At 33.4% G+C, this 26359-nt stretch overlaps 1 protein-coding gene across 1 annotated transcript in view; it reads left to right on the plus strand.

The window, feature by feature from the left end:
* LOC149803181 (cadherin-23-like) overlaps window positions 1–26359 on the plus strand; it is a 287768-nt gene that overhangs the window by 95837 nt on the left and 165572 nt on the right. The window contains exons 23-26 of the mRNA XM_089953899.1: window positions 1894–2126; window positions 3473–3681; window positions 16154–16289; window positions 20973–21046. Coding sequence (XP_089810025.1) covers window positions 1894–2126; window positions 3473–3681; window positions 16154–16289; window positions 20973–21046 — 652 coding nt within the window. The remainder of the gene's footprint in view (window positions 1–1893; window positions 2127–3472; window positions 3682–16153; window positions 16290–20972; window positions 21047–26359) is intronic.

Here is a 26359-nt window from a genome sequence, read left to right on the forward strand (position 1 = left end):
TAGTTAGACTGCACTGATCGCTGTCCATCTCATTTTTGATGATAATATCCTGGCCTCCTTACTTTGCAGTTGTGAACCCCAGTGAGCTGATTCAAAATATGAGGATACTCAATCAAGACTGTTCTCTAATGTTGAGAATAAACTATGCCTAAATATGCATATGTTATTAACAGTTTATGCAAACATACAAATGGTGATCAGTAATTTTTACTCTTTTATGTTGAATAACCATTGCAATCAAAGCTGTTTTATAAATTTTAAACTTTTATATTTTTGCAAGCTTACACTTAACTCCCATTGCCACACCATCAATCCTCCATACGAGTTTGTCTGTTGATGGTCTCTTTAACTGTATTTATGCCTAAACGCCTTGTTTTAGATTTTTTTGGTGAACAATTAGAAAATTTATTAAACAATTTTATGATTCAATAATGTACTTGCTGCAAAAAGTACAGTTCATATCACCGATTGATATTAAATGCACAAGGTAAAATTTTGAGGCATCCATATTGTAATCACAGGAGTTTATTTTTTTTAAATGCTACCCAGTGCACTCATTTTTATCTACTTTTGCATACAAATGTATAGAGGTCTCATTTGTATGTACATCATCTTGATTTCTAAGATGATTACTGTATGATTAAATTGGGTCTAACTATGGCTAATATAGATGAACTATCAGAAATCCAAAATGGTGTTTTTCCACTTATTTGTTTTCAAATGCTAAATCCCCAAAACAGGAAAGACCATATCCATAATCTAAAATGAGCCAAACAATTTCTTTATTAGATAATCATACATAGAAAGATAGTGATATATATATTGTCATAGAAATCTGGACAAATGCATCTGGCATTTGGACAAGCAAATTTTGACCATTACTTTTCTTGGGTTTCTATAACTGTCTAACATGTATGTCAGCAGCTACGTGCATAGATGACTGGATGCAATAGCAATGATCATTGATTAAGCTTCAAGTAGTTAAGGCCACATTTTCCCCCATAGAATTTATCTTTATTTTTGTGTGGTGATTCTTCTGCAGTTGATATGTGTGAATGGGTGGGTGATCAATATGTTTCATGAAAATATGTTTAGGACAGCATAAAAAAAGTCAGCCATCAGGTGATATACATATGCAGTAATCAATACAATTTTCAGAATACATGTTCCTACATCATTCAAAGCATTAAATATTCTTATTATTATTTGTATATAATTATGGAGGACATTGACTAATATGAAATTTTATGGAAGAAGATGCATTTGTCACCATTTTTTATGAGTTTAAAAACAGGGAAATATCTTGGTGGTTTTTTGTATGATATTATGAACTTTAGTTGATTAATAGAATAAATATTAATAACTGTGGTTCATTGTTTTTCATGGAGTACACATTTGTGTGGATTTAATAGTCAAACAAAGAAGTATCTTTCTACAGAAATGTCTGTGTGATTTGGATTTTTAACCTAGCTTTAACAATTTTTCAGTTATCGCTGTGATGTCTGCACTGTTGTAATTTACAGTGATATCCAGCACTAGGGCATCATGTCAAAGACATGTTGCATGATGTCCCACCCAGTCACCAGGCTGACCAGTCCAAACACTAACCTCTTAATTCTGAGTGCCTAATGAGGCAGCAGCTAGTACCATTTTTTAAATAAGTCTTTGGTATGATTCGCCAGGGTTCAATCCTGCAACCTACCACATTCAAGGTGGTTCTTTTCCCCAATTTAACTACTGTTGAAATTGTATTTTTCCACAGAACCACAAAAATGTATACCCACTATAATAAATGAATTCAAGTAACATGGTTTTTTTCTGGTTATAAGCTCTTTTAGTCTGCAGTATTTTTCTGCAGTTTAGACGAATGTTACATTCTGTTTTCTTTTTCAGATTTTATTATAACTGAAAATGGGGAAATATTTACAAACAAAGTTTTTGACTGTGAGGACCATTCTGGCATCGTAAAGAGTTTAACTGTTCAAGTAACTGACAGCCTGCATATTCAGACTACAAATGTAACTGTCTATATTCTTGACCAAAATGACAACAGTCCAGTTTTTGTTCAGAATCTCTATGAGAAAACTATCAATGAATCAGTTGCCATTGGATTCCATGTATTGAAGGTATAATTATGACCTTTGTCTGGTATTTCAGTATAACTTTTTCCTTATAGATGAAAATTTAGAAAGGGGCTTGTAATGTTACCCATGTTGGACTGTCCAATTCAATACAATAAATTTGCAAATACATCCAAGTATAACATGCACTAATGTATTACCTGCACTTTCTCTGTTGTTTGTAAAAAAAATATATTAAAGTACCCAAGGACACACATATTATTATTATTATTATTATTATTATTATTATTGTGATTGTGACAGTAGGACAAAAGTAATTCAAAACTATAAATAAATAATATAAAATTATTAGTCTGTTTGTATTCTATGTACAAATTAGTAGTGGTAGTAGTAATAGTCCAATATTTTGTTGATATCAAATTCTTATTTGGTTTTATAATGTTAAAATTAATTATTAAAAGGTATGATCCATTATTTTAAAATGTTATTTTTAGTTTTACTTGCATTCTTTATTTTTATTTCAAGTTTTACTGAGTCATATGACTTATGTAACATATGCATATGTTAATAGTTCTTTCTGTATTCTCTAATGACAGTAATGTCTCAATTACTTATTTAAACATACTGGTCCAATTGGTGATATTTTAAATATCACCAATAATAAAGAAAACATTTGTTATGTTAAAACCACTTATGCTTAGAATGTATTATTGAAAAGTAAATAGTGCATACAAAAATTATGAATTATTTTAGACACTACCTTTTTAAGGTTCAGAGAGCTGTTACAGTGGTTTTATCTCCATTTTATTTTAAAGGTAGCCATTGTAGCATTCAGTATTTATATACTGGGATTTTCTTTTATTAACTGCAAGAGAGTCTGCATAACACCACTGCACTTCATTATGTACATTAGGTTGCTCTCTGTCACAAAAATGCTTCCAACTACAAAAGTTTGTGTGGATGGAGGAAGCTATAGTTTGAAAATTTGTTAGGTATTTAAGAATAAGTTAGATTGTAATTGAACAAGATATAGACTATGATTCAGAATAGGTTGGCATTGTGCATTAAAGCAAATTGTTGATCAGATTATGCTCTCTGTTGTTAAATCTCATTGTGTTAGGTTAGAATAATATTTAAATTTAAATACTGCAGTTCCTTTGGATTTTTCACCTGTCAATTTTGTCACAACCCTTGATTAGTGCAAATGAAGTTTGTCAAAACTGTTCTGAAGACATCACAGATATTTTCCACTACACTTAAATTTCTACCATATTGTAAGTTGGAAATCTAAAAAATATATTTAGGATACTGAAATATATTTTTACCGCTATGCAGTCAACATTTTTGTCACTAAAGCCAGCATTTAATTTTGAAATTTCTTAATTTTTCAGGTGACTGCCAATGATACAGACATATCAACAGAAAGTAATGGCCTTGTTAAATACAAACTTCTACAAGCTGATGGACAGCAGTTTCCATTTTCTGTTAACGACACAACTGGTGATGTAAAGGTGGCACAGAATTTGACAAATCCTTATCAGGCCCTATACATTTTCTATGTAATGGCTGAAGACCAAGCAATTGTCCATAGTGAAAGAAGGTGAGTAATTATGATCATGATGATAATAATGATGAAGATGATGACAACAACTAAATGTTCATTAGAGTTGGCACCACAGAAAGTTTGTACCACATGTCAACTCTCATGCCAAGAAAAAAGGCTCCCAATATTTGGGGTTGTTCCATGCCTACCTCCCAATCTCTTAATGTCTCCTGATTTTTGCAGAGAACTCCTGATTATTACATTGTGTCTATCGAGTTTCATTTCTTCTAAAATAATCCTGCATAAATACATATATCTTATGCAGTCCATAGAAGCCATGTTCTATTTTATCACCCATGTATATTGTTGTGAAGAAATTATTATCTCACTACAGAAAATTATTTTTCTTCAGCAAATTGAATGGTAAGTTTAAACATTCATGTGAGTTTATAGATTATTTTACCTCTCAACAATACTAGAATAAAAAAATAAACCACACTAAAAAATAAAAACCACAAAAATAAATTGCCAACAATTAGTTTCAATCCCAAGAATGATCACTGTGAATGTAGTGCAATTTTCTTTACAAGCAAAATACCATCTCCATCCCCACCAAAGAAACTTACAAGAGTAAACACCTAGCATTACTGTATTGTATATACAAATGTTAATTACCATCACTAAATTACAAGAAGAAATGTACTGAAAAATGACATTAAACCCTACAACAACAACAACAAAAACTGAAAAAACATACCATACAGCGTATGTGCCTTCCAAAATTCATTCAGAATATTATTTAGTAAACACTGTTAAATGCCTTAATAGATGACAATAAGAAAATAAGTTGGGATATAAAACATGGGAAAAATAGTTGCCACCCACTTACTTTCTATTTTGTGGCACCATACAGACCCCCCCACCACCAATTTTCCCCAAACATATAAAAGGTGTTTTATGTGTGTATGTTGCCCCTGAAGGTATGTATGTTTGTCTTATTTTAACGAAAGAATTTCAATAAAAAAATTGAGTTAACTACAAAAATTTTTATCTGGATATTATTTTTGTCCCCCCTAGTGTTATCTAAAGGGTTGTTCGTCTGATTGTGGGCTTTGTCCCCAGTGTCGGAGTTCCTTCCCCCCTTTTTTTTTGTTGTGATCTGTGCCAAAGATCTTCTAAGTCCCATGAGTGCTATATGTGTTTTTGCTAAATATTGTGTGTATGCTATAGATTTAGATGTAGGGACAGCAGTCTCAGTCGAATTATATCCCAGTTGTCTTATCATTTAAATTTTTTTGACTTATAAATTGTCCAAAATTTTTGATAATTAGTTTTGTTTTTATTTAAATTTTTAATTTTGTAGAGAAAACGGTGTATTTCAAGGTTTATAAAAGAAAAGATCCTAATGTTTCGCATGCGTGATCATAGTGTGTTGTTTTCTCTTTGTATCTTAATTGCAGAGAAGTCTAATCCTGAGTAAGGAGCTGCATTTTCTTTATTCATTTATGCATCCCTTATCTGCGGGCTTTTAGCCATCTCGTTTATCATTAAAGATATAAAAGTTCCAAAAGGGTTTTATTTTTGGGTTAGTCCCTAAACGTTAGTATGGGTAACTCTTGGTTATTTTGCTAAATTTATAGTTTATATATTTGTTCTGTTTGTCCATTTCCAAACATGTGGGTTTTTCTGACACTCTTCTGAAGGCCTTTTCACTTTGCGTGGTGCCATGTGACATAGCCCTTTGGCATCTGTGCATCATACTTCTCCCACATAGATGGTTCCATGTATCCCTTCATTAGAAAAAAGTACAGAGGACAGAATACTGTATCAGTGCTTTATTAGTATTATTTAGTGGAAACAGTGTCATGTTTACCCCGACCCAGAGTAGCCCAGTTTGAAACATGTATAATCAAGGTAATTCTGACGGGCCATTGTTTGATGTCGAACATTGCCGAAGGCTAGCACTAATCCGTTACGTAAGACTGTTGTGGCTAGAATCGAAAAACTGGACATCGGAGTTGCGAGGCGCCCGATAGCCAATTATCACCTAGGTGTCGAAATGTTCCCAGATCAAAAGAAATTGCATGAAGAAGTGGGAGTGTCCTAACTTCTTTCCCCTGCAAACAGACAGACAGGTTGAACTGGCTGCTAAGACGATTGGACAGGGACACAGCGCCACCCAATCAGAATCGAGATGGGGGGAGACCTTGATTTGGGTAGAATGATATTCCTGCGTTTTCCGGCAAAAGTTAGTTCGCTGAGAGAAATTACCCAGAGAAGAGGTTAGCGTAACTCTGAATAGCCATTCGTTATTGGCGGGAAAATCTTAGAGCGGGAAATTCTAAGTACAGAAAGCTTCAAAAGGTCAGTAGATATTTGTTCGGTCTTTGTGGAATGCGACTGCATTTTAATTGTAGGTCGTATGTATACTTTATTAGTACTAGAATCGTAGTACAAAGAATTACTTTGTTTTGTTAATATGTTTGCATATTTTGAAGAAATGAGTTGATATTTGTAAAGAATTATATAACTTGCTAGCCGTCGTAAGAGTTAATATTGTAATTTACTATGTGGGTATTTTATAGTAGACTAACACATATGTTCATATGATTATAGATTTTGCCATTGTTGAATATTTGTAATGTACAGACATGCGTCTGATTTTGTCAGATTGTAGTACGATGAGATTAAATATATATGTGTATATACTGACGTGACGCAATGTATTGATGTCTGTATAACAATTCGCTGATACTGTGTTATTACGCCATTGTTTACCCTGCAAGAAGTGTGTGTGGGAATTTCGATGTGTATGCATGCGTGGCCGAAACAGTGACAGCTATCTGATGGTTAATTGTCGTTATAGTGTGAGGTGAGGTTCGATAAAACATTTGTTAATGCCTTGTGGTTTTTCACAGGAAGCTTTGAGGGACAGACCAGTTAAAGTTTGGTCCCATTGTCTCGGATGGAGAGACGGAGGAAAGGAGGGAAGGAGAAGAAGGTGGAGTTGAAGTCTGGGAGCGGAATTGGAGGAGGAGATAATAGAGAGGGAAAGGAGAAGAAAGGAGAAGTTGAAGTCTGGAGTGAAGCTGGAGGAGATAGTAGAGAGGAAACAGAGACAAAGGAGGAGTTAGAGGAATGGAAAGAAGGAAGAATCAGCGGGAAGAAATAGATGAATAGAAGCAAGGACAGGGGGAAAATCGAACTCACACTGTAAATCACGGGATGAATTAGGCTGTCACTTGGTTGAGGGAAAGACGAGTGATTGGAAGTTATCATTTTAAATTATCAAATTTATTAAATTGTTATTGATTGAATTTCATCTTCGTGTTCTCTATAATTTAACCATCGGCATTGCTGACTGGGGGCTCAGAGCTGTAAATCTACATCATCACTAATTTAACTTTCTAACCTAACGAGCCAGGGTGGAACTTTCATCATAATTTAATTAAATTATATTGGAAGTACCCCACCCCAATACGTGAGAACGTCACAAACAGTTACTTAGTATTGCGTTGTTGGTTAGATTTTATTGTTTTCTCTAAATATTCTGCAATAGTTTGGTTTTGTATATTGGTACTGTGAGGTGAGAGATGAAGGCTGGGCTCTAGCCCATATTTATCGCTACTCACCCCTAATTGGGCATTATACCAAATCCCCTCCTGCATCTCCCCTCTCCCTGGCCAAAATATACAACCTTGAAAAGTAGACTTATTGTTAAAGAGAGGATTCTTAGTATGGAGTAGATATAAAAAAATATTTAAAAAAAACATTATTTAATTATTTCTATTACTTGACCACAAGATAGCATTATAGTTGTAATGTAGTCAATTATTTTTAAAACCACTTTATTTTGAAAATTTACATCTAGATATAAAATATTGTTTCTGTGATACTTTGTACTTTTTACATATTTCCATAATTAGCAATATCCTATTTATTTTTTTTGGGTCGCATTGGGCAATCATATGTAGTTTTGTGAAATTGGCAACTTCACATAAAGGTCATTTCGGTATTGTTCTGATCATATGACGTCTGATAGCTTCTTTGCCTGTAAGTCATGTGTTGTGTAGATATTTAAAAATTATGCTTTGAATTTTGACAGATCTTATTTTCTCCCAGTTTTTCCAAGCTGTTTCCCAATTTACCCCCCCAGTTGTCTTGTTATACTCTACATCTTATTCTTTTCAATACATCCTCTCCTATCCAGTCATATGTTTTTCCTGTATCCAATGACCATAATTCTACTTGATCTCTATATTTTAAAAGTATTTCCTTAACATGTCTGAATTTTCATGGCACTTCAAGTTTTTTGCAATTTTATTATTTCTGTATATCTCCAGTCGGACCCATATGGTGAAGCCAAACCAGTAGGTTTGAGTTGTACTTTTTCCAATCTATTTAACATATTAGTTACTTTTAGTAGTAGTGGGCTTGGCAGTCCCAGTTCCCCTATACTTTGTGCTCTATATAGAGTCTCTTTAATAATATAATTTGTTTTGTAATTCCATATGTACTTTATTATTTCCTTATCCAGATTATTCAGAATATTATTTTCAATGTCTATTGGTCTAATTGTATAATTATTATTTGAATACAAGTATGTTTTTGCAACTTCGGCCTGCTCCTTGATGCATAGTGGCATTAGGGCCCACTTTTTCGCATTTTCTCTTATTTTATTGAATATATTTTTGTAGTTTTCTATAGTGTCTTTTTCCCCAAAATATACTCCTGGAGCTTTCACTGTATCTTTCAGGGTGGTGAGGTAGCCCGGGGTGGTTCCCTCTCCAGTTGCCTATTTTCAAGATTTCTTTCTTGTCATGGTTGATTTTTGAGCCTGATGCTTTCCTGAAATGTTCAAATTCTTTCTCTAGATGTTTATAGGATTTTGCATCTCTTATAAAGTTTGGACAGTCATCAGCATGCTGGAGCATTTTAAATTCCTCTTTAAGGTTTAGTATTTGGATACCTTGTATTTCTTGGTTGTTAATTTTATAATCCACATTCAAAAGTCATATTGGTCTCCAATTCTTGATGTCATCCCTATCTCCTTTCCCATTATAAATAATTGTAATAATCCCTTCCCTCATTGATTTAGACATGTTTTTGCTTAAAAAAATATTATTGTATAAAGCATTCAGGATCAGCTTTAGTTTAGCGAGGAATTTTTGGTAGAATTCTGCAATGAGCCCATCTTTCCCTGGTGATTTCTTTTTCATAAGTGTAGCGATATTTCTCGTAATTCCTTCATCTGAGATGAAATCATTACACAAGTCTTTGTGTTCTGTTGATATTATCTCACACTCAGTATTTGTTAGGTAGTTTTCAATTGTATTATGATTGATGCATTGTGAGGTATATAAATCTTTATAGTAAGAGAAAATAATTTTTAAAATATCCAATTTTTCTGTATAGATTACATTATTTACTCTTATTTTGTCAAGAATTGTATCCCCCCCCTTCTCAATTCTTCCTGTTTATATATCCCCTGTGCTTTTTTTTATATATTTCCGTGAATTTCCCCGCCCTGATAGTTCTCCCTGGAATTCTTCTTCTATTTCCTTTATTTTATTTCTCAATTGTTTCTTTTCTTCAATCCTTGTTTTATCTAAATTTATTTTTAATAGGTTCTTATCTTTTTTTAATTTCTCTGCCCTTGTATTTGAATTATGTATGGCTTTTCTTTTTATTATCTTCTTTAAAAAGTCCATTCCTTATTATATTGAGGGCCTCTACATATTTAAAGGCATCAATTTCATTTCTTATTATATTTGTAAATTCTACGTCATTTAAAATTTTATTGTTTATTTTCCACTGTCCTGATCCCCACTTACATCTGTTTTTTATTTTTAGTTCAACAAACACCATATTGTAATCAGATAATTTAAAATAAGGTATTTTTGCATTTTTATATATTGTTGGAATAAAATTTGTCCCATAGAATCGATCTAGTCTGCTTGTTTGGCCAAGTTTGTATTCATAGGTATATTCTCTTCTTATTAGATTCAGTTTTCTATATATATCACACATTTCATGTTTGTTTATTAGGTTTATCATTTCTTTTTTAAAAAGCTTATCATTTGTTGTCAAATCAGATATTCTGTCAATTTCATCTCCTACCCAGTTAAAATCACCCCCTAAAATTAAGTTTTCCATTGAGTATTCCTGTAAATAAATAAAAAGGTTTTCAGTAAAATTTGTTTTTTGCTTCTGTTTGCTGGTATATTTACATTTATTATATGCCATTTTTTAAAATTTTAATATGTATTAGATGCCCTTTAAAAAAAAATGTCCTCATCAAAACGTTCCCAAATTATTCCTTGTTTGTTTTTTATAATTGTAGCTACTCCACCCCTAGTGTCCTTATTTATATAATTGTTGCAGATAACAATCACATTTAGTTTGTCTTCTAATAAGTATTTTAGTTCTGGTGAAATTCCATTGTGCATTTCATATATCAGGATCACATCAATGTTTGTTTCTTTGGTAAGGTTTTCTACTTTTGCTTTATCTATTCCGTTACTATTAATAGTCGCAATTCGGAAGTTTACCACTTCCATTTTTAAGGCTACACTTAACCAGGTGCTGCATCACTGTAATTTATAATATTCACATGTATCTATTGTTATCTTAAGTTTGATGGATTAGAGTTTATTTATTATATGTTAGTAGGGCTCTTCCCAGAGCCTCTTTTGATTTTTGTACTTCCTCTTCGGTTATTTCCTCTAAGCTTGTTTCATCTTCTGTTTTGTCATTTCCTTCTTCAGTATCTATTTCTAAGTGAGAGTCTTGGTCCATTTCCATATCATTGTTGTTGTCTGTCCTTGTTTTGCTTTCCATTTTGTCCATTTGTCTATTTTTCTTTCTTGTTCTTGTCACAACTGTTGTCCTTACTGGCAGAATTACTGTTTATTGGGTTTTGTTTTGTCCAATGTCATCTAAGTTCAACTCTCCTTCCAGGCAGAGCTTAATGAGGCAGTCTGGTGTTTCCTCTTTTTGGGCCTGGGGTGGACGTGAAGGGTATAACCCCCATTAAGTCCATCTGACCTACTTTCTCTCTAGTTTCCTCGTTGTTTGATCATCTGTAGTAGGAATTTGGGGTTTTGGATCTTTGTCAATTTCCCCCTCATTTGGTGCTAACGTTGCTGCTACAACTCTAGCATAGGTTTTTGGGACATAGGGACATAGGGGTTTGGGCAATCTTTAGACACATGTCCCACTTTTCTACATCATGTACAGGCTCTTTCCTTCTCACAATCCTTTTACCAGAATTTGACTAAAAATCCCAGTACATAAAAGAATGTTAGGATTTTGCCTGTGTCTTCCTTTGCTACAGTAATAATTCTTACTCCCGTTTTAATGGTCTGATACCCCCATACCGTTGCCATTTTTTGTCCCTTGATATTTGTTCTAAATTTGTGTAGCATCTTTTCTACTAATACTTTGCCATCCACTTTGAGAGGGAGCCCGGATATGAAAATCTCTCTTGTTTTTGGCTCTACCTCCCTTGTTATGGGTGGTGCTCTTGATACCAGTGCTTTAAATCCCTTGACTTCTATTTCACTTTCGTCAATTAGGTGAATATCAAACTCTGGGGTAAATAATAAATTTACTTATCCCCACCCCCATTCTGAATTCCCTCTATTTTTTCTATTGAAATCCCTTTTAATTTCAAGACAGTAATTATGTCGGACTGTCGGGGGCTGAGTCATTTACCACCCCAAAGTCCAACATCTGGCAGCCTGAGGGATGTTGTGCTACCAAGATATCTCTTCCATTTCCTTTCTCCAAGCTTTTAATGGAAGTAATTTTCTAACTTTGCCTCTTTGTATGTATACTTAGGTGCTGTCTCCATTTTGTTTTGCTTCAGAGATAATTCTGTGTTAGACATGTACTAATCTCTGTCTTAATTTTAGTGTATAATTAGAGCTCACCCAGCGACAGTGAATATCACTCAGTGGGTCCTGCTCTACCAAATGCACAAAAACCAGTCTAACTAGACTGCAAATTGCTATTGAAAAATGTCAAAATAAATAAAGCTAAATGCAAAATGCAAACTACAGTTGCACAAGATAGTTGAAATTAACATGAGATTAGTAAAGATAATGAAAATTGAAAAAGCAATGCAAACTTGTAATTGAAAATACACTCAAAATTGTAATAAAAAATTTAATCACAAAACACACAAAATGAAAATGTCAAAATGTGAAAATTTACTAATACTCAAAGAGGTGTGCTCTTACGAGCTCCTTTACTTCCTGTCATATCGATGGAACCACTGATGTTAGCCATGCTGATATGTGCCTTCAAACAGTCGAGTGATATTCTTGTCCCTTCAGTGATTTTGTTATCTGACATAAGTGATGCAAACTTACATGGTAGCTTGAGACTGCAGATTTGAAATGTTAAGTTGACATTCACACACTTTAGGTACCATTACTTACAACAAAATAGAGCATCGTCTATTTGCCAATCAATTGCTGGTGCTTAAATACACATACTGTAGAGCATGATTTCATTGAAGTATGCTGGAGGGGCAGTCCTTTTCACAAGATAATTGCAATGATAAGGATTAGCTGTTAATTAGTCAGACTGATTTTCTTGCTTGTTTACTTAATTCTAACCTTTCACTATTGTGCAGTTTGGCCACGGCTGACCAGAAAGAGGGCACCTCTTGGGGGAAAATAAGGTGTGTCACAGGGAGAAATAGCATGTCCATTTGAGAATTTCACATTTATTGGATCCAGATGATCAGTTAATATTTAGTGAAAACAATGCTTAAAAAATGCAATGAAATACATCCTGATTTTAGGTCCCAATCTCCCTATCTTTGAAAAGTTGACAGGTATTATGTATCATGGAATTTCTGAACATACCATGATATGAACCATAGTGTACCACCATTATATCAGGGAGATTCATTTTCTTGGGATAAAAGAAAATATAATATATCTCCTTGAAAGATAATTGCATCCCCCAACTCAAAAATGACATGGTAAGTACATTGTGGTAGATGCGAAGATGAACTTGGTATGTGCATGTCAGTTGTTATTAAAGTTGTCATACAAAGAACTGTAATTAAAGTGTGATGCTTAGGCTCACAGCTGTTTTGTAAAATGAAAATAATATTTTGCAATTATTTTGTCATTAAAATGAAAGATATGCTATTAATATCATTGAATTCATGACAAGATACTTGGAAATTTCTTTACATTTCTTACTGATGGAAGCTACTGAAGTACTGGTACAGTGAAAATGTACCATGGTACATACCACCAGTAAAAAATACTGTGGCAAATTGGTATACCAGTAAATTTGGCACATTAATTTTCCCTAATTGCAGATCTGCCTCAACCAGGTATGTAATACACAGAGTTTTAGTTGTTGTAGGGTTTAATGCCATTTTTCAGCACATGATAGGCTATACATTGCGGCCAGTATTAATGGTGGAGGAAGAATCCAGGAAAACCTCAGAAAGAACCACTGACACACGAAAAGCTACTGGCAAGTTTTCTCACATACCCACATTGGCTGAATCCGAGACTCAAACCCAAGCAGACAGAGGTGAGATGACAGTGATCCGAAACAGACAGCGCTTTAGACCACTCGACCACTTGGGGCCCCCGGAGTTTTAGTAAATTCTTCCATATACATGTAGTCCGGTGGTAGTAATGTCAATCTTCTAATTCAATTCAGCTTTTTTTCCAAAATACTCTTTAGTAATAAACTTTAAAAATCAAAAGAGGACATTTTTGCCATGATATGAGCTAAAAGAAGCATTTGACCCAAAGTCTCATTTGGGGCAGAAAGGAGAAAAGCCACCTTTAAGAAAACTGTGTGTGTGTGTGGCTTATTATATTAGAATTTAAGAAACAATGGAGTAAGACTATACATACTGAATATAATACAATGCAGTGACTTTGAAATATGCCTCTTATGCAAAAGAAATTTTTATTATTTGGCATGTTTTCATGATGACATAGGTTTGATATGAATGCCTTGTGAAAAAAAAATATTCTTCTTGCCATTGTGTTATCTCATTTGATTGTAATCTAAATGCAAAAGTGATAAAAGACACACATGCTCTCATCATTTTCATGGTTACATGTAAACAACAGCACAATTAACACATAGTCAACAGTGCAATACACTGGATTATATACAGCAGTGAAGCTAGTTTAGGTGGATTAGATATGGATACAGGCAAAGAGAAATTAGTATACCTGCACAAATACATCCATACTTAGCCAGAGCTGTTGAACGTTTTAATAGGGACAAGAAATTGATACTTAATATTATGATTCTCTCCTGGAGAAATTTTCATTCCTAATATGCCTTAGTCATAGTAACCATTTCTTTTTCCAAATATAGTTTGTACTACTAAAAATAGTAAGAAACTTTTACAATCTTAGGATAGATCCACAGGGCTTTCAGGTAAATTTTATGTTCAAAGGGAAATAAATCAAATTTATGTAAATGATTAGACCTATAACCTACATTAGTGTTCTCCCTTGAATATAGTTCGCCTGATGGGAATAATTAAAGCAACAGCAGAGAATTATTTTAAAGGAAGTCACCATAATAATTCCATCAGAATCTTTTTAAATGTTAGTTTAAATTCTCTATGTAATTTAATAAAAGGAAATGTAGAAAAATAATAAAGATTATTTAAAACATGTTTACAATATTATTGAAAGGCCCATGAATTGCAGTATCTGTAGTTCTCTTCTTCCATCTGATCTTACATTAATTAGTATCACTTCATTTCTCTATGACATCAGTATTCAGAACACTTAGATTTTGTTTGTCCAGCAAGCCAAATTTGCAAATGCATTATGATTTAAATTTTGTGTAACGAATACTTATAATCATTTGTTAATTTCTAGTGTGTTTTAGCATGACTGTGTGCAAATAAATGAGAAATTTTGACTAGGAAAACAGAGAGATGATTTTTGTGTCCTTTTTGTTAGCAATAATTTGTATTAGGGCAGTTGTGAATGAGCTTGATAACATCATGACAGCTAAAGATATGGGAACACCTTTATACATTTTTTTAATGTGTTGTCAAACAAGTATTTTTATGCAATATTTTAATCCATTTGGAAAATTTCATTGGCGTTGTTAAATTTAAGAGAGATTAACTTTGATGTCCACATTAAACCAAGGTAATCCTACCACCCAGGGTTGAATCTGAATTATAAGTTATGTGATCTTATTGTAAAAGTGCATGAAAGAGATAATCTGGCTGATATTTACATACCAGTGGACAAACATAAAGAAAAAGGTTGATCTGAATGACCTGTTGATATGATCTTCCTAAGCATCATAGTATGACATAATTATATTGCTCACATAAATTATCCCCAGTACATGCATACTGCTCTATGTATTTCTTGGATGTGTAAGGCCATAATAACTATTCCAATGAAAGGTCAAACAGATAGGACATGTAGGCTGACTTACACCATGTTGAGAAAACTCCATTTACTTTATCTGAATAAATGTAAATCATTGGAAATTCCTATGTCTAAGCAAATATGCATTTCAACCTAATAATTGACATTTTGTCATTGTTTTGATTTTATTGCCATCATCATTTAAAGTATTAAATCTTAAAGCATATGGTCATATGAACAGGTAAAAACATTTCATGACTTCACTGTTATGTTTGGCCTAAAGTTTGTGCTATAGAGCATTCCAGCACTCTGGTTAGTTGCTCCAATGTACATGTATTAAGACTTTTATGAAAGATGTAGGTGATGTCACAGTGCTACCACAGTGGACACAAAAGATATAGGAACTGTACAGAGTAGTGATGAATTCAAAACCTGAACACATTTTAAGATGACTCTTTTGTAAATTGTTGTCAAATAAGAATGTTTAAAAATATTTCAATCAATCTGAGAATCAGATATCTTCTTTCTTTGTTGGCAGATTTAAACAATAATATTTCTTGTTCATGTTTATTCTTTGTAAACCTGACACCCAGGGTCAGATCCAAAAAGATGAGTCATGTGACCATGTTACACAGTGCATGAAAAGGCTCATGTGTAGTTTCTGATTCTTTGTTTTGTTCCCCTGGCACATTTTTGTGTGCTGCAAATGATATATTATCATGTCTCCCCAATGGTCAGAAGCCATGTGAAACCTGAGGAGAAATCTTTGCTACACAGATGTGGAATAGTGTAGTTGAAAAAGTAGAGAGAGAAAATACTTTTTAATTATCCACAGAAAGCTGAAAAAATAATTTTCCTTCATTTCCTTTTTTTACTTTTTATAATAACATGAAAAATTCATATTGTTTTGTCAGTAACTGAGTGATACAATTTAACATTTCCTTTTTATAGTGCCTAATATTGCAGTTAATTCTTCTTTGAGTGTCCACATCTTATATCCAATCTGATGTAGACTTTTATCCCCCTCCTGTCAATATTCCATTTTTCTTTAAACTGCTCTACCTGGTTTAATAGCTGGCTGGTTGTGAGAGCCCCAGACTGATTTTCTTTCTTTCTTCATATTATTTTTCCAGAACAAGTAGCTGTGAAGTCAGAATACACATAATTCGCATCAACTTACATCCACCTGTAATAAACCATCCAACAGACTGGGCACAAGTTGAAATATCAGAGGCAGCCAATGTAAACAGTATTCTTCTGCAAGTAAATGTATGTATCAGCAATCACTTGTTTCTGAAAATATTTTATATTATTTGTAATTTCTTTGGGTCAGATTTTCTTTGAATCAGATGCAAGAAAAAAAGCATCAAATCCTGCTGTCAGTCTAAAATTGTTCACTACATATCTAAGAATCATGCATCATAATTTCTACATGTATGATTATTGCTTTAAATAAATTTGTTGTCTTGCATATGTTTTATAAGCAATGTAAAGAGATGAAATACTATAATATGTCCATGACTCCAGTTCTAGAATTGTCCTCCAGTATCAGCAATGCCTCCTAACCCTCCAGTCAGTTTTTAAAAATTTCGTCTTCTGTTTGAAAAACAAAATATGATGTGAAATTTCTGGGGAGTAGATGATACAATACTTGTGTCCATATGGGTAATGCAGTTTAGTTATTAATAGAACGTAATTGAACCTTATGCTAGCATGCTAGATATAAGCACAGCTGGGATTTAAACCAATGAAAGTGTCTTATCTGGCAATTCCAAAAAATGGTGAGTGTACTACACTTTGTTGAAAAGAATATTCACTGAAATCTTTAAACATAACAGAAATTATGGCTTGAGTGATGAGAAGCTACATTCTATGTAAAATGGTGAATAACATTTTAACATAAATTTATTGACAATGTGGTCGTTGTTGATGTGGATTCCACTAATGATCTGCATCTCATTTTTCAACAGTTCCTTTACCAGGATGAGGAGGTTCTAAGATCATTAGCCTCCCATGTTGAATGGGAGTTCATCCCTCTTAGATTCTCCAGATTCTGGTACAGGACTAGATTTTCAAAACAGAGTAAATTGAACTGTTTACCTCTCTTAGCCTTTTATGCCATTGTCATTGTATCAGCTTTGACTACCAGACTTGTATATCTTTAATTTATTCCATTAAACTGCATTGCAGGATAAAGCAGAATCATCATTTTATTAAAAACAAATGTTATGTTATAGTGTATTAAAATGAGATTTGAAATATACATTTTTTGTTTAGACACAAGCCACTTTTCTGCTTAAAAATCTCCTAATTTTGGGCTCAACTCAGTATCACTGCATATCACATTTGCACATCATCAGGTAATCATACACTTCTGAGCTCTGTAACATAAACATCATTTATGAGATACCAAAGCAGGTGGTATTAGAGAAGAGGAGAAAGATGTAGTTCTACAATGGTACTAGATAATTTTAACTTTCTACTCACATTAAAAAATACATTGAAAAAAACAAGTCTTGAGACCCAATTTTATTTAGGCAGAAAATTACTAGTTTTGGATTCAGAAAAATTGTGTCCATATTTTTGAGTTATTGGCTGTAGATCTAAAGTAAACTGATCCAAGCTGCAGACAGTAAGATGAACCTTTGGAAAGAGTTGGATATTAGTTTGAGATTTGTAGTAAAAAGCAGTCAGGACACAAAAATCATGGGTTCAATAAGTTAAAAAAGTCCACACCTTTGTCAAATGTGCAGGCAGTGGAAAACAGTATCTTTTTTATGCCTAAACATTCCAGACAAACAAAAAGCTCTCAGAAACAGATGTATTTGGATGCAGTCTGAAGTAACCCCTCGAAAATGTATTTTCCTATCCCAATTTCAAGCAGAAATGAAAATTATCTCCAGGGGACAATGAGTTAAAGTTATCACATGGCATAGAACCTTATTTTCTGAAATAGAGTAGTTCTGTATTTATAAAGTATTTAATGATCCAGTCTGTTATTAAATAAGTGAGTTAGCAAGGGGAATAAAAACTTTATCTCACATTTCTTGGTAATTTATGCCATTTACTGTACTGCATATCTCAATCTGACCAGCAAGGAACAGCTTCTGACCTTACCTGTATTTATGGTGCTGCACAAGTTGGATCTATTGCACTTTTAATTATTAGGTTCCTGCTTGACAAGGAAGCCCTACAATAACCACATCGTCCAGTTGACCATCTGTCTGGGCAAGTTTGTTAAGCTCCTGATTGACCATGCTCCTAACTTGGATTTATGCAGCTTTATTTGACCTTAGTATTATTGGATTTCAACTTCATTTTGTATGCAGCTTAATGTTGATGAAACCATAAATTAGTTTTTCCAGTTTTGTACATTTCTCCCTTCTTGCACCCTCTTGACTCTGATTTCTGCAGCATTTTGTATAAAGATTTATATTGATGAGACCTTGAACTGATTTGATTTCCAGTGTTCCATTACATCATTTGCAGGAGTCGTATCTTATTATTACCCATTGTCCTTTCCACTACAACAGCTCTGGGTAGCCAAGTGGTCGAAGGCAATCACCTTAACTGATCACTGCCATCTACCCAGGTAACATGATTTCAAGTCTCAGGCTTGGCCAATTTGGGTCTGTCAAAAACTTGTCAGTAGCTTCCTATTAGCTGGTGGTACTTGTACTGAAAAATGATGTTAAGCCAACAAACCACCTCCTTTCCACTGCACTTTACCAAGACAGATGGAATTTAACCAGATTTGGTGTCCAGTTTTATATTGATAAGACCCTGCATGGGTTTGATTTCCTGACCTTCACAAAAGAGTGTACTAGGCTGATTCCAAGATCAAGGTGAGAGTGTAGTACTCGCTCATTATAATGCCATTCATGGGAGCCATAAAAGTGTTACATAGGGTTACATTGTATGTAATATTATTATTACTTACCAGTAATATAATGAGATCCATGACTGTACCCACTTTATGAAAGTATTGTTATACTAGTTCATAAGGTACCTTATAGTGAGGGACAACTACTTATAATTAGACCACCAATTTATGGCAGGTTTTATAACATCAAGAGAATGGTCAAAATTTTATTTGATCATAATGTTGTTAAAATATAAAATTACAGAAACAAAGCAAAGAAGTTAATAGTTTTTCTCTATTAAATATGATTCAAAGTTGAGCTACCAATTGTCAATGGTCTTAAGTCAACATAAAATTGTAGAATAATGTGTGGTTTGTCTCAGGCGTAGAAAATATTAAAAACTGGATCTTGGTGGCTCCATAACCTGTTATTCTTTTATTTGCATTCTGTAAATTAAAATTTTTGTTTATATGTTTTCAAGCTCAGTCATCAATAGTAAGTTTATAGCATTGAAAATATTTTTGTGAATCAATTTATAAAATCTGAAGGTAAGAAAAATATAAAATACTGCACAAAGGCAAACTCCATGAAAAACTTATATAAAATTGAACTGTGTGAGTCACATTACTGTGGTAGAACTGGTTGTTACCTGCAAAATTTTTCACTTTGGCACACTTAAAGATCAATCTTCAACTTATTTCAAAATGAACATTATGTGGATGTAAATAATCTATCATTCAGTGGTCTTCTACCATCAGAGCTGGGATGATCCCATATTATCCTAAATATCTGGTATTCCAATTTGATCCTAGCCTAATAATCAAAAGGTTGTTGGTTTTTCCCACAGTATAGATGCTTCTTGAATGGTTAAACATAACATGAATCATAGCCTATCTGCACAAAATCTAGGTGTGATCCTGCTGTATAATTGGGCTGAGTCCAGAAGTATTGCAAATAAAAAGTGCAGATGTTCCAATGTAAAGAATCCCAAGAAAGGATCCCAAGTAATGTATTCAGCAGTAAGAGCATTGTGGTGATATCCTCCACCACAAATCATTTGCATGAAGTAATATGTTTCTCTTTTGTAGTTAAGATACAGTGAAACACCTATAAACAGGACCCCTGGTATAGTGAAGTCCACATATGGTCAAATTGTTATTTGGTTCTAAATTTTCTCTTTGATATCATCAGTTTCTTTCCCAGTAAATCAAACCCCAATATTCTGAAAGTTAAAAACTGTTTGCTCCCAAATTTAAATTTTACACTATAATAAAAGCCAGTAAAACAGAAGTCACTTCAAAACTTGGAAATATATTCTATCTAATTTCCATAAAACATGGATATTTTTAATTCAGAAATAGCATGTGGTCATGCATGATATAAAACTCTCACCTGACACACACTGGGACAGATTATTTATGATTGGCAAATAGTGTATCAAGTTTGTTGGTGAGTTCCAAGAAGAATCAAGATAAAAACAATACTAGACATGCATGCTAACACAGATTGGGGCAGAAAATAATATAATCCAGAGTATCTGCACCTTAAAGAAGGGCACATCTGCTGACACAGATTAAGGCAGACATATTTCTAGTTTGAGGTCTTTAAAAAGGGTCAGCTTTAAAGGTAAATTCTTATTGACTCAATGCATATATCCCAATTAGGAAACATTATGTTTATCTTCTTATTATCTAACCTTGGTTGATGTTATTCATTTGTATAAATGATGAATTGTCTGTTGCTTTGTTTTTTAAAAGTAAATATGAATAGATGCTTAAAGCTATGCACATATGAACAAGATTATTTCTCTCACAAATCCTAGGAACAACATGAATTTGTTTTTGTTTAAATTTAGACTGGTATCAATAATGATGTGCACTTCTACTTATATAAAAAAGAGATTTTATTTTCATATCTGTAACCCTCAAAAACCGAAAACCTCCCAAAACCAAACAATTACATTTGATCTCAAGAGTTTTTTGTTTTGACAGGTTTCACTGCACTTGATTTGTAAATTTTGCAATTATGATGAAAAAGAAGATGATCATGTTTTGTATTATGATCTTGTATCTTGCAAATTTTCTAACAGGCTGCAGATGAAGATTTTGACATCCTTACCTACCGTCTGAATGGAATGCAGGACTACTTTAAAATTGACAACAGGTAGAGTCTTGAGATACTTCAAAACTACTAATTGGTAAAAAGGGATTATACTTGGGTTTTACTGGTATCAGCATTTGCTGAATTCTAAAGAATGTTGTAGCCTAAAATGATGTTGTAACCCAAACCTGAAGGTGAGGGTTTCTATACACCTGAAGGATTGATGAACACTGATACCAAAAATTGTGTGAATGCTATTCTTACATAAAAATGAAAAACTTTGAAATTTCCAGACGCAGTTCAGTGTTTCCCAGTAAAGGTGCTGATCTGGTTGATTGCTTTTTAATTAATTCTTTCCTGTAATATGTTAATTCCACACATCTTACAAACAAACAATGACTGTTAAATCCACATTTTTGTGATTCACAATATTCAATACCAGATCTACTGTCCTCTTGTACAAAGTCCAATATTCAATATTCAATACCAGATCTACTGTCCTCTTGTACAAAGTCCAAGAATTCATCCTCATTGTCTGATCAAGTTCTGAAATCCTCCATCATTGTCTAGTCATCATAAATATTGTCCAACTCCATTTCTTCAGCTTCACTGTCATATGTTGGTGCTCATGTAGAGATTGTGCTTGGGCTTTGTAAGTGCACTTTAATCAGTAACAGTGTGTGAAATCTTTTAAAGGCTGCAGCTGAACATGTCAGTTGTGCGGCAAGATCTCAGGGAGTCCATAATGACCCTCTGTTGCTTGGCACTGAACAGGTATCAAACTTGTGGCTTGATTAATATCTTAGGATTGTCACATGAGAAAACAAAGAAGGTTTGCCTTTACAAGCAAAGGAATTAAGGTCAAACATTCACTGGAAGATGTAGAATTGTAAAATATTTGTATGTTGTGTTTATAGGATGACCACTACTCTGCTTGAATCAAATTTTCAGTGAAAAGGTCAGAGCTTATAAGCCTATTATTCAGTAACATCACCACTACAAAATCCATCAATCCATCTGTGTACTTGTGTATTGGGTTAGCTTCATTAGTAACCATTGTCCAGTTATGTTTCCATCTGATAACTTCTTCTATATATTCTTGCTTTAACAGTAATTGTAATTTATCTATTACTGGAGGTGGCACCCAGACCAGACTTAACTTAAACCTTTCTAGCAATCCATTTAATGTGTGTGTGTGTGTGTGTGTGTGTGTGTGTGTGTGTGTGTGTGTGTGATCAAATGTTATAAAAATTATTTTTATCTGCAGAGTTTACTTTCTAACAGAGGCACACATGACATGCAGTAAAGCAAAACCTACCACTGAAAAAAAATTGGTCTTGTGAGTTAATGACCATTTGATTAGACATAACTAATGCAATTGATATGTCATTGGCCTTCCAGGGAAATGCTGTAGCAATGAGCCATAATTACCAGTAGCTGCCTTTGTGGTGGATGGATAGAGGGGTATTCATAGTTGTCTCCCCATACATATGGAAATAAAATAATTGCTACTTTATCCAGTGAAGCCGGAACATGTTTAAATATGGAAAGAGGGTCATGGTATTATATTACATCAAATCCACAAAATGAAGTTAATGCCCACCTTTGACAGTTGTGATGGCTCATTGGTAAAGGCATTAGACTTTTAATGTGTTGATGTGCTTTAAGAAAGGGCAAAGAGCAAATTAGCACTTGATGTACAATTATCTTTATGGAAGGAAGGCACATGGTCTATAGTTTGAAAAATACTCTTGGCAGCAAAGAATTTGAAAAATAATACTTTTCTTATTTGGTAATGTACAAAGTCATTAATTTGTGAGTAATTAAAGATCATGATTAAGTAATTTTATAAATGATGTGTATTTCTGATTTGTACAAGTTAGGATCCATCATGATTTTATTTTCAGATACACATCAGTTTGCTAATTACAGACTGATGGTTTTCAGTAGGTTATGAAATATGTTCACTTATAAACACTAGAAGTAAATTTGACTGTGCACATTTTGCCCTGTGTTGGTTGGTTTATGTATGAAATCTTTTATTACTACAGTGTGACCTCGCTATAGCACATTCTGTTATAACATGAATTCGAATTTAACATGGTTGTGGTGTGGTTCCCGAAATTTTATATACATGTATTTTTCTCGTACATGGAAAATAAAATTCTTTCTTAAAAGTACAAAAAAACATAAAAGTTTATTATCATTTTGGGGAAAAGATCGCGTATGAATAAAGCAAGATGATTGTGGCATGGCTCCTGAAATTTTTTATGTACTTTTTTCATACATGAGAAAAGTTTTTAATTCTTAAAAGTATAAAAAATAACGTGTAAAAAGTTTATTCTGGGATTGCATAGGGCTTTGCCAATGTCACAAACTGCAATTATTTTCCTTAATGGCAGCAAAATATACCATCTAGCGATTTTTTTTATTGCTGACATTGTTGGCTGTTTAAACTTGTATTTACACCTCTCCCTCAATAACTCATGAACAATGGTATCCACAAACATAGACCACACTATAAGTGAGGGACCTCCAAAAATTGAAAAAGATCCACTTATACATAGAGAAATCTGCGGGGGGGTAGGGAACTGGTCTGTTTAATGACTGAATCCTCATTTTACAATCACGTCAATAATAATTGTTAATAACACACTTTTTGTAATGATGTTGTTTGTTATTCTGTATAAATAACATTTATTTTCAAAATGTCCAACATGTGAAAGATCGTTCCAACTGGTTTCATCAAACATCTGTGCATTACGTCACTGCTTTTTGTTTTGTCAATTAGCATGGTTCCCGGAATGGTATTAAATAGTATACTACAAGTCAGGAGTCACAGCAGCCAGGAACTAGACTGACTGTTGAAACACCACCAAACAAGATTCCTTTTTTTCAAAACTAACAACATTTCTTTTGTGAGACATTCACCTACGTTGAAACTAAATTTTTGTATTGTTCAATTAGTACAATATTGATGTCATGATTTTATTGAAAGTGTTAGTGAAACTTCTTATCATCCTTGAGGATATCTCTAAGTGCCAGTTCAGGAATTCTCTGAAAATCGCTTTCCCACAAATCTGTGAAACCAAGCTCTTTATTTTACGAAGTATTCATTTCACTTGGTTGCCTTGCTATCTTTGTTCACAGGTATGAAGGAGTCACTTAATTTAAGGTAGTTTATGTTACATACACAATAACATTTATAACAGTGTGCGATTGATCAGCTGAAATGAGTTTACCCAGCATATGACTGGGACCACTAGATTTTAAGTATGTAGGAAATTCTTGCCTTTTAACTTTTCTTTTATTCCACCTCCTTTATTTGATTCAAAAGACATAATTAACGTGATAATACAAATGAGGCCAGCTTTTAATTCATTGCAACAATACAACAAATACTTCTAGAAGTGAGTTATTAAAACACGGTCAGCACTTAATTAGGTTCTCAGAGAAATGCTTGCGGACATAGCTGTTATGGTAGATTGACAAATTTTATGTTTAAATACACATTGCATTTATGATGATAACACTTAAGTGGAACTAAAAGATAGAATTAAAACACAAATTTCACTTAATAAAAACTATTTAACTGGCATTTAAAATATTAATGTACTGCATACACTATGTGTAAGTGACATTTTCATTGATCAAAATTTCCTTGAATATTTTTAATTATGGTGTACTAAGAATGTCATTTGGAAAGACAATGTAACCAAATATGTGACCTCTTATTAAAAATTGATAATTTTAAAATGTTGGTTAAAATTTCCAGGTCATACCTACCATATTTTACCATAAAACGAGCGATATATCAGTGTTTCAGTTACCAATTTTGATCATGATTTTTTTCAAGTTCAATAAATAGGGATTCATTTTTTTGTTGTATATTCTGGTTAAAAAAATGGGATCCACACCTGACCCCGCATTATAAGTGGGTTCATGAGTTATCAGAGCATGAGTTATCAAGAGAGTGGTGTAAAACCATTGGTTTGGAGTGGAGAAATTCAGAGGCCCATGAATGGAAGCCGCAAACTTGATATAAAATGCACTGAAATTTATCTGTTGTTAGAGAAACAAATTCTTTGTCCATATTGAAAAACCATCTTAACAGTGCATTGTTATATCACAATCCGCTTATGTTGACATCTAGCACGAGTACTGTATGTTGTGAGATATCAGCTTTTTTGTTGTTGACATTTCTGGTAATGGAGATCAACTAGATGAGGCATTATCTTGTAATTTATCTTTCATCGGATTTTCAGCCACTCACTAGTAATTAATATATTTACTTAGACTGACATTTGTATGTGGATGGTTAGTAAAATTTCTCTTCTTTTCACTCAGAATTAAATCCTTCAGAACACTCATATTTTCTGTTGTAATCCCTGTCATCAGACCAGAACACATGCGTCTCTATCGTCTATTGACCCTTTGTTAAATTTCTGACACATGTGTGGAAGGCAGCACCACAAATTTAAAAATAAAAAACAAACAAAAAAAAATAACACCACCATACTTTTTGGTCTATTCAGTAGGCAGGGAGGAACAGTAACTACAATTGACCAGATGACAGCCAATTCCTTCTTTAACAATGTACCTAGATAAATTAGTTTGCTGAAATTTCAAAGAAAACAGATTACCTTTGAAGCACCAATTGTTATGAAATGTACCAAGCAAATTAAAAAAAGTCAGTCTCAATCATGCAATACAATTATTTTATGTTGCCGCCACAATAAGAAACAGGTATTTGTTTGGTTCTCCAAAGCTGTCCTTTAGTGGTAACTTCAACAATGCATGCACCCTTCATGAAAGAAAGCTGACTACAGTCTTCACTAAAAACAAAGAACCTTTCTTCGATAAAAGCAATGGAATGTGATGGATTTTTTCATTTTTCAATGTGACTGGAACATGTTTACTGTGCCATGAAAGTTTCCTTTTTGCAGGGAAAAAGTTTATGCTTACAAACGATACCAACGGCAGCTTAAAACAGAAACTTTTATCAACTTGGGACGTGCTAAGTAAATGTGCTTCATCATCCATTACGTGATTGTGCTATGTTTTTTCACTGAATTCAGACCTATATGATCTGTGACAAAATTATTGAATATTTTAAATCTGTGTGTGTGCATATTTTTGATGGAATTGCTTGGATTGTGGCTTCAATGTATGTGATGAGATTCACGGGGGAGTACAGTGTTGATACTCTATTCATGCTATACATTAAACATGTCACAATCCATGGTTCTCTAAATCAAGTAAAATATTATATATGCCTTCTCTGTTTCCATACGGGTGTATTTCTCATTTAATATGCATTGATATAAGATGGTAACTGTGCCAATGAAGCATGTATTTTACTGCCTGCATTTATTA

This window comes from Sinohyriopsis cumingii, chromosome 3, assembly GCF_028554795.1.
Source record: "Sinohyriopsis cumingii isolate HCF-2022 chromosome 3, ASM2855479v2, whole genome shotgun sequence".
Classification (NCBI taxonomy): Eukaryota; Metazoa; Mollusca; class Bivalvia; order Unionida; family Unionidae; genus Sinohyriopsis; species Sinohyriopsis cumingii.